The 11,007-nt window shown below is 30.3% G+C and overlaps 1 protein-coding gene across 1 annotated transcript; it reads left to right on the plus strand.

Annotated features, from left to right (window-relative positions):
• Window positions 1-217: 217 nt before the first annotated feature.
• On the plus strand, window positions 218-1,286 carry LOC120169815. The gene is made up of 3 exons (XM_039177917.1): window positions 218-588; window positions 670-766; window positions 1,227-1,286. Exons 1-3 carry the CDS (start codon window positions 218-220, stop codon window positions 1,284-1,286), a joined length of 528 nt encoding a protein of 175 aa, XP_039033848.1.
• The last annotated feature ends 9,721 nt before the right edge of the window (window positions 1,287-11,007 follow it).

Below are 11,007 nucleotides of genomic sequence, written 5' to 3' on the forward strand. Positions count from 1 at the left end.
AATTTATGTAATTTCTTATAGTTTTTAAATTTCAAGGTATCGAAGAGTTCATGAGGATGATGAAGAGAACTTGTTACGGCGGGTATTAGAGGTTCGTCGTACGGCTGGAGGGAGCGTTCTATAGCTGCAGCTGTGGCATCTTGTATAAATAAACTAAAAAACATGTGCGTAGGATTGAATATACTTGGTCATGACTTTTAAACATGTACTTTCAAAAATGCTTAACTTGGCTGCTTCAAAAGGAATCTTTGATTTTCACCTAAAATGCAAGAAGATCGGGTTTTCACATCTTTCATTTACTGATGACTTGTTGATTTTCTACAAAGAAAATTTTGATTTGGTTGCAGATGTTTTAACTATTCTTGATCAATTCTATGAATTTTCAGGGCTTAAGCTTAATTCTTCCAAATGTGAGTTTTTCACGACGGGTATCTCTTCTAGGGACTTGGAGGATATTAAATTTCTTTCAGGGTTCAAATCTGGTTCTCTTCCGGTTAGGTACCTCGGTATTCCTTTAATTACTCGCAAACTCACAATGAAGGATTGTGATCCTCTACTTGAGAAAATAAAACTGCGATTGCATCACTGGTATGCTCGGCAACTTAGTTACGCTGGCAGACTGGAATTAATTCGCTCGGTTCTGTTCAACATCAATAATTTCTGGTGCAGGCAACTTGTCCTTCTAGCCTCTATTTTAAAAGCAGTCGATCAACTATGCGCAAGGTTCTTCTGGAAAGGTGAAGATAAAACTGTAGTAGGAGCTCGGGTAAGCTAAGATAGTGTCTCATAGGGATGGCAGTATGACCCGAACCCGATGCGGAAACCTGAAACCCGACCAAGTTCGGGTTGGGTATCGGGGATTTTTTCGGGTCGGGTTCGGGGCAAGGTATCCCCGCCCTGCCCCGATTATATATATATATATATATATAATATTTTATATTTTTTATATTAATTTTATATATAATATTTTCGGGTTCGGGTTCGGGTTTGGGTATAATATTTCAGGTCGGGTTCGGGGATTCATTTCGGGTTCGGGGACGGGGCGAGCAAAACCCGCCCCGAACCCGACCCGTTGCCATTCCTAGTGCCTCACCAAATCAGAAGGTGATTTAGGTCTGATTAACACATCTATTTGGAACCGAGCATGCACTATAAGCCTCATAAAAAAGGTTCTTGCTGGTAATGGTTTTGTGGGGTTGCATGGGTTCACAATTACGTTCTTAAAGGCAGATTCTGGCATTTCGAGGCTGCAACAAACATTAGTTGGGGCCTCAAAAGAATCTTAAAACTTAGACCTACTGCTTTTCCTTTAATTGCTTCTGGTTTCATGCGAACTAAGAAATCTGTGAGAACATTCGGATGCAAGTGCAGAAGGTTATGTGGCAACGTCTAATATGGTATCCTATGCATATTCCTAAGCATAGCTTGATTGCTTGGATGGCCATTTTGAATAGATTACCTACCAGAGATCATTTACAAAAAATGTGAATTTGCACAGATGGTCTGTGTTTAAACTGTAACACTCATCAAGAAACCAGAGATCATCTTTTCTATAATTGCTCCTTGGCTGCTGGTATATAGAAATCAATTCTTATCAAGAATGGAATGAACTATTCTACTTTGACTTGCGATGATATTGTAACTCGTGCTTGTTCCTCTTAGAAAGGAAAGTCCCTCTTAACCACCATTTTGAAGATTTCTTGGAATACTTTCATCTACTTTGTGTGGCAAGAACGGAACCAGAGATTATTTCAAGATTGTTTCCGTTCTACTGACGTTATTCTTAAAGAAATTGTTGACGTGGTTGCAATTCGTCTTAGGGGCAAGACCATAAATCGACTAGATAGTATTAACTTATTTCTTTGTAATGCTTGGGGTATAGTCTAGCCAATCATTGGTTGTGTAATTAGACTGTTTTTGTTTTGTTGATTGGTTGTAGCTAAACCTTGCTATTTTGGGTAATAAAAATCTGAATTATCCAAAAAAAAATTTTTTTATAGAAATGGATTGAATTGATCAATGTATCTTTGTTCGTCTTGATCTTTATCATTTGAGGTCATGTCATGCCTACGATGATATCATATTTTATTCGGTAAAGTATGCATTTAGTACTTAAAAATTTAGTTTTGAACCGTTTTACACTTAAATTTTCAGTTTTTTTAAAATGATACCTAATGTTTAGTTTTTATTTTATTGTAGTACCTCACCATTAAAAACTTAACGTGTTTAGTACTTAAACTATCGGTTTTGGCCTGTTTTAGCACCTAAATTTTCTTTTTTTTCCTTTAAAACTTAACATTAAATTTTGAATAGAGGTACCAAAATGAAACAAAAACTTTTAACGGCAAATACTAAAATGAAATAAAAAATTAACTTTAGATATGATTCTAAAAAACATTAAAAATTTAGATACTAAAATAGGCCAAATTTAATAATTTAAGTACTAAATACATAATTTACCCTATTTTATTTATTCACATATAGTGATTGGTGGTAATGAAATATATTTGACACGACGACATGATTTATTCAGTGATTGCAGTGAAAATAGTTACTATAATTAGGCTCAATTACCAAAATAAAAAGAGAGGTCTCTAATATATATATATAAACAGAGAATATAAGTTTGGTAGCTGATTATTCCATGTCTCGGAAAGTGGTGACAATTTATAGTTTGAATAAACATAAATTGTGGTTAATTCTATTATATTATATTATTTAACCGGAAATATTATAAAGTACAATAACATACTAGGTAGCGCTTATATAATGTAATAGGTAGCATTTATATAATGTAATAGGTAGTGCTTATATAATAAATATCGTAACGTAAAAAATAAATCATTAGACGCCTATAATTACTAAATTAATATCTTAAAACTCACTCAAAGGATAACCTTAAATTAATGTTGTCCACAGTGAAAAAAGTATGGACACTTTTAAAAAAAGGATAGATACTTTACAATATAACCACTACCTATTACATTATATAAACGATACCTATTACATATAAGCGCTACCTATTACATCATATTTTACATATTATATTGAAAGTGTTCATACTTTTTATAAAAAGGATCGATACTTCTTTTAAAGTTATGTAATTTATGTTTCAATTTTTTTAATAGTGTTTCATGTTTTCCACATACATATTAATTTAATAATTTCATTTGCACAAAAAATTATTTGATTGTTTTGATATTTTATAAAATAATATTTAGAATTTTTAATTTAATAATATATATCGTAACGTAAAAATAAATCATTAGACGCCTATAATTACTAAATTAATATCTTAAAACTCACTCAAAAGATAACCTTAAATTAATGTTTTCCACAATGAAAAAAGTATGGACACTTTTATAAAAAGGATAGATACTTTACAATACAACCACTACCTATTACATTATATAAACGATACCTATTACATTATATAAGCGCTACCTATTACATCATATTTTTACCTATTATATTGAAAGTGTCCATACTTTTTATAAAAGGATCGATGCTTCTTTTAAAGTTATGTAATTCATGTTTCAATTTTTTTTAATAGTGTTCATGTTTTCCACCTACAATATTAATTTAATAATTTCATTTGCACAAAAAATTATTTGATTGTTTGATATTTTATAAAATAATATTTAGAATTTTTAATTTAATAATAATATATATCGTAACGTAAAAATAAATCATTAGACGCCTATAATTACTAAATTAATATCTTAAAACTCACTCAAAAGATAACCTTAAATTAATGTTTTCCACAATGAAAAGTATGGACACTTTTATAAAATGGATATATATTTACAATATAACCACTACCTATTACATTATATAAACATACCTATTACATTATATAAGCGCTACCTATTACATCATATTTTTCCTATTATATTGAAAGTGTCCATACTTTTTATAAAAAGATCGATACTTCTTTTAAATTATGTAATTTATGTTCAATTTTTTTAACAGTGTTCCAGTTTTCCACCTACAATATTAATTTAATAATTTCATTTGCACAAAAATTATTTGATTGTTTTGATATTTTAAAATAATATTTAGAATTTAAATTTAACAACATTAACCAAAGATAATAATAAATATGTAATATATGTTTATTGTTTTTAATTTAATAATAATATATAACTCAAACACATTCCAAGCTATAAATTACAAGCTAAGAACACATGAAGAAGCAAGAACAACTATCCAAGCATCAAAAACGAGAAAATCCCAACATGATAACAACTGAACATATCATATCAATGTTCAAACTCAAGTTGTAGATTTTGATTTCCTTTTGCTTGACATCATATGAGATTTGGATTTTGATTTCCTTTTGCTTGGCACCATATGAGCTTTGGATTTTGATGAGCATCGGAAGTATTTCGGACTTATGATTTGGGTGGTACTCAGAAGCATTTGTTACATTTCTTGGATACCACCCAGATCATATGCCCGAAACATTTCTGACGCTTTAAAGTTGACCAAAAAATACAATGGTCGGGATTTCCCTCGCGTTTAAACGTTGGAAAAAAAACAATGGAAATTAGGAATAATCAATGATAACATGCATATTGGCTTGGACTAATATTTATAGCGGAGCCGAAATATATATTGAAATTCAAACTCAAATTGAAATTTAAATTCAAACTCCAATTACATATGAAATGAATTTGAAATGCAGTGTTAAATTGAACATGAAAATTGCATAGTTGATTCATACTGTTCAAGTAACATGCTTTATGAACCATCAAGCTAAAAGACAATATTGATTGAGTTCAAAGCTGAGTTGTGAGTTGATGGAGTTGTCACACTTGTCAGATGGTTGGAATAAAGGTACTCGCATGGAAGAGATAGATTGTTTTGTTATATAACCCATCTCAACTGAATGAAATATACATACAATATAATCAAACCAAACATACATACACAACAAATTATATATAACAATGTTCAAATAATGTACCCACAAAAACGAAATTAATCCAATGAAAAGAGTTATTTCTAACAAAGTCCGAACATTATTTTTCCAATAATGTACCCATAACAATGTTCAAATAATGTACCCACAACAATGTTTAATTGATTTGTTGTTTAATTTTCAATTTGAATTATTTGATTTAATAATTTCATTTGCACAAAAAATTATTTGATTGTTTTGATATTTTATAAAATAATATTTAGAATTTTTAATTTAATAATAATATATATCGTAACGTAAAAAATAAATCATTATACGCCTATAATTACTAAATTAATATCTTAAAACTCACTCAAAGATAACCTTAAATTAATGTTTTCCACAGTGAAAAAGTATGGACACTTTTATAAAAAGGATAGATACTTTACAATATAACCACTACCTATTACATTATATAAACGATACATATTACATTATATAAACGCTACCTATTACATCATATTTTTACCTATTATATTGAAAGTGTCCATACTTTTTATAAAAAGGATCGATACTTTTTTTAAAAGTTATGTAATTTATGTTTCAATTTTTTTAACAGTGTTTCATGTTTCCACCTACAATATTAATTTAATGATTTCATTTACACAAAAAATTATTTGATTGTTTTGATATTTTATAAAATAATATTTAGAATTTAAATTTAACAACATTAACCAAAGATAATAATAAATATGTAATATATATGTTTATTGTTTTTAATTTAATAATAATATATACCGTAACGTAAAAAATAAATCATTAGACGCCTATAATTACTAAATTAATATCTTAAAACTCACTCAAAAGATGTATATACCTAAATATGTATCGACACTTTTTTAAATCGTATCGACAAATTTTTTTTCCAATCTGGACATAAAGTACCGACACAATATTAAAAAGTGTCGATATAGGTTGTAGACCGATTCGCGCATAAAACTGGTATATTTATACCGGTTATATTACAAAATTATCTATTACATTATAATTATGGGTTCCGATGTGTAAATGTCGACACTTTTTGACAATGTATCGACACATTTTTCTTCCAATCTGGACATAAAGTACCGACACAATATTAAAAAGTGTCGATATAGGTTGTAGACCTATTCGCGAATAAAATCGGTATATTTATACCGATAGCATTGCAAATTTACCTATTTTATTATAATATGTTGAAAGTGTCCATACTTTTTATAAAAAGGATCGATACTTTTTTTAAAGATATGTAATTTATGTTTCAATTTTTTTTAAGTATGTTTCATGTTTTCCACCTACAATATTAATTTAATAATTTCATTTGCACAAAAAATTATTTGATTGTTTTGATATTTATAAAATAATATTAAGAATTTTTAATTTAATAATAATATCGTAACGTAAAAAATAAATCATTAGACGCCTAAATTACTAAATTAATATCTTAAAACTCACTCAAAAGATAACCTTAAATAATGTTTTCCACAGTGAAAAAAGTATAGACACTTTTATAAAAAGGATAGATACTTTACAATATAACCACTACCTATTACATATATAACGATACCTATTACATTATATAAGCGCTACCTATTACATCATATTTTACCTTTATATGAAAGTGTCCATACTTTTTATAAAAAGGATCGATACTTCTTTTAAAGTTATGTAATTTATGTTTCAATTTTTTTTAATAGTGTTTCATGTTTTCCACCTACAATATTAATTAATAATTCATTTACACAAAAATTATTGATTGTTTTGATATTTATAAAATAATATTTAGAATTTAAATTTAACAACATTAACCAAAAAATAATAAATATGTAATATATATGTTTATTGTTTTTAATTTAATAATATGTAAGTTATGTAATAGGTAGCGCTTATATTACCTATTTTATAAGTAAACCGGTATATTTATACCGGTTATATTAAAAAATTGTCTATTACATTTTTTCAGTCGACACTTTTTTAAATCGACACTTTGTTGTGGATATCATCGAAAACAATGCTATAGTCATGTTTTCGATACATTTGCAAGCAGATGTAAAATACATTAGTATTGATATTTCAACAATCCTCAAATGTATATGTACACATAGAAGCAAATATGGAAATTAATGAAAATATACACACAATATAATCACACCAAAATATAAATACACAAGAATGTTCAAATAATGTACCGACAAACAAAATTAATCCGATGAAAAAGGGTTATTTCTAACGAAGTCCGGAACATTAGAGGCCTTCAACAAATTTTCCAAATACTCTCGTATGTTTCCGCCTTTTTCTGAGGACATACATAAATAATTTCAATTATCAAAACTAATGAGCTGCAATTTTACTAACAATAAACTAAATAAGCATGAATAAATTTGTGTCATACCTAGAGCATTGTCGTTCGAATGGGAAGCAGCGTCAAAGGTATGTGGACATATGTAATTGTATTTCTATATAAACACATAAGTTGTTAAAATAATCAATGTCTGAACACCTGTTCAACTGGAAAAACATATTGCATAAATGCAACTTACCGGATTATAAATCATTTTTTCCGCTAAATCATCGACCAAAAGTGTATTTAGCTCGTTAAAATCTAGACACGCGTTCCAAACATCATTGAGATCTTTACAGTAGGTAACAGAATCGTATGTTTTGCATTTTTTTTCATCCTGTTCACAAACAGTCGAACATAAATATGTAGGAATCATAGACAATGAAAAGTCAGCAAACTATAATGACATTCTTCTTACCCACACGAATAGAAAATGCTCGGAAAATACAGGTAGTTTCTCAAGTACACGGTCGACGTTATGCCTGAGATTGTAATCAAGTTTGAATGTTAACATTCAAATGTATATTAACGATTTTGAATACAGTAATTCAATTGCTTCAAACATGTTCTAACCTCCTCTTTGAAGACAAAAAGGGCAACAACAAAATTGTCGACACAAAATTACATAAATTCAAATAATCCTCTTCTGAGGACAACATCTACAACATGAAGAAAATGAGATTAAAGTTCTACGCTTATATGTTAAAATAATGGATACAAAAGAATAGAATTAAAACCTGCAGGCAGTCTTGGGATGTAGGCAAGGACACCATTGAGATCAAAAATTAAAAGTTTTCTTGAAGGCGGCGTTGCAGACACGATATACTTGTTTGGATCATCATCTTCATCATCATCATCATCATCATCGTCATCATCTTCATCGTCAGCTTCATCGTCATCATCATCGTCATCTTCATCGTCAGCTTCATCTTCTGCGACCGCTTGGTTGTCCACATCTGTTAAAAGAAAATAAAATAAAGTTCAGAACGTGTAAATGTTAAGAAACATAGATAATGAATTACCTAACTCGTTTGATGTCGTTGACGTAATTCGTTGGAGACTTCACGTTGCAATGATGAAATATCGGATCGCATTCCACTCACAAGGGAATCAATATGCTCCCGAAAATTGACCATGTATTCCATCACGGTCTTAATTGTGACATCCTCTGCAACTGGAGCTTCTTCCATCATTGCGTCTCCACTTGGTTGCTCTTCTTCATGGCCAACGGGGGTCCATTTCCTCCCTCTCTTGATCTAATCCGACCTCCTTGACACGCTTCCAACCGATTTTTTCAACAAAATCATATCCCGCTTTTTTAATAAATACCATGTCAATCTTGCGGGTTAATCGAACAGGGGCGTCATGCGAAAAATCAACTTCCTTCTTCTTCAACAGATGGGTGATGACACATCCATATGGTAGTGTAGTTGAAATTGTTGCTCCCTTTGTGACCATATATACAATTGTATTAAATATGAGTTTTGCAATGTTTGGAGCCGTTTTGGATTTATACTTTGCTATCCACCAATAATCGCTGTCTCGAAGCGTTGAATGTTTTCCCCCACTAGGCCGGATATACCATGTGAGCATTTTGTGAAACACTCTCGACTCTACATCGAGGTGAATTGGGCTATTTCTAGCAACCCGTTTAATTGTAGACCAATCTACACCATTTTCATCTGAATCCCCTGTATTCGCTACACCTAAACCCTCTGCAATAGTTTCTGGAGATATATATATATCCTTCCCCATGACATGTGTATTAATTCCTATATATTAGTCTTATTAGGCTCGTGCTGTAAGGAAGCATTGTTGTAGAAGACTCTAACTAGGTTGGGATAATATCTTGGTTCTACACCAAGGAATTCAAGCCAACCCCAAGATATAAATGTGGATTTAAAACTAAATGCATATTTATCATCAAACAAGAAACCCATGTCAATGACACGTTCGGGACGAATCTTCCTTACTTTAAAACTCGTCTGCCATCTTTGTTTCTCCATATCGGATCTAAAGTTCAGAGTTTCGAAGGATCTGATTTCCTCAGAAGAATCGTTTGTTACAGAAGGAGGTTGTGGTTGAGAAGAACTGGGTTGAGAAGAGCTTTGAGAAAGACCTCGCTTCTGACGCTGACGTTTTGGAGCCATTTTGGTTGGATGCTATTACAATGGAACACAAACACATTCAGGAAAAAAACTCCAATATAGAAATCAATCAAACCCATAAAATATCGATAAATTTACCTGAATATCTGATCGTCACTTAAGATAACGGTAGAAGAAAGAGGAAGAGTTATCTTCTGTCTGCTTATGTTTAGGGTTTCTCGATTAAGAGTACAATATATAGTGAACGGTGGAAAAACACTTGATATTTAAATTAGTATCGACACAAACTAAAACGTGTCGACACATTATTTAGACATATTCTCTCATAAAACCGGTATACTTGTACCGGTTAGATTGAAAAATTACATATTACATTATACTTTTGGGTTCGATGTTTTTGGGATCGACACTTTTTATATATGGATCGACACTTTATGGTTGCACCCTGTTTTCCATTCATTATGGAACAAAACTATCGACACAAACTAAAACGTGTCGACACATTATTTAGACATATCCTCTCATAAAACCGGTATATTTATACCGGTTATATTGAAAAATTACATATTACATTATACTTTTGGGTTCGATGTTTTTGGGATCGACACTTTTTATATATGGATCGACACTTTATGGTTGCACCCTATTTTCCATTCATTCTGGAATAAAAATATCGACACAAACTAAAATAGTGTCGAAATATTATTTAGACATATTCTCTCATAAAACCGGTATATTTGTACCGGTTAGATTGAAAAATTACATATTACATTATACTTTTGGGTTCGATGTTTTTAGAATCGACACTTTTTATATATGGATCGACACTTTTATGGTTGCACCCTGTTTTCCATTCATTCTGGAACAAAAATATCGACACAAACTATAATAGTGTCGACACGTTATTTAGACATATTCTCTCATAAAACCGGTATATTTATACCGGTTATATTGAAAAATTACATATTACATTATACTTTTGGGTTTGATGTTTTTTGGATCGACACTTTTTATATATGAATCGACACTTTATGGTTGCACCCTGTTTTCCATTCATTCTGGAACAAAAATATCGACACAAACTAAAATAGTGTCGAAATATTATTTAGACATATTCTCTCATAAAACCGGTATATTTATACCGGTTAGATTGAAAAATTACATATTACATTATACTTTTGGGTTCGATGTTTTTAGGATCGACACTTTTTATATATGGATCGACACTTTTATGGTTGCACCCTGTTTTCCATTCATTCTGGAACAAAAATATCGACATAAACTATAATAGTGTCGACACATTATTTAGACATATTCTCTCATAAAACCGGTATATTTGTACCGGTTAGATTGAAAAATTACATATTACATTATACTTTTAGGTTCGATGTTTTTAGGATCGACACTTTTTATATATGGATCGACACTTTTATGGTTGCACCCTGTTTTCCATTCATTCTGGAACAAAAATATCGACATTAACTATAATAGTGTCGACACATTATTTAGACATATTCTCTCATAAAACCGGTATATTTATACCGGTTATATTGAAAAATTACATATTACATTATACTTTTGGGTTCGATGTTTTTAGGATCGACACTTTTTATATA

Source organism: Hibiscus syriacus, unplaced genomic scaffold (assembly GCF_006381635.1).
Source record: "Hibiscus syriacus cultivar Baekdansim isolate YM2019G1 unplaced genomic scaffold, ASM638163v2 tig00111769_pilon, whole genome shotgun sequence".
In the NCBI taxonomy this organism is placed as follows: Eukaryota; Viridiplantae; Streptophyta; class Magnoliopsida; order Malvales; family Malvaceae; genus Hibiscus; species Hibiscus syriacus.

Excerpts from the sequence above, each read along its gene's own strand:
- LOC120169815 (XM_039177917.1), top strand. The coding sequence starts at position 218 with ATGCTTAACTTGGCTGCTTCAAAAGGAATCTTTGATTTTCACCTAAAA. Across the intron at positions 589-669 it reads AAACTGCGATTGCATCACTG|GCAACTTGTCCTTCTAGCCT; the intron begins GTATGCTCGGCA and ends TTTCTGGTGCAG. Across the intron at positions 767-1,226 it reads AAACTGTAGTAGGAGCTCGG|GCAGATTCTGGCATTTCGAG; the intron begins GTAAGCTAAGAT and ends ACGTTCTTAAAG.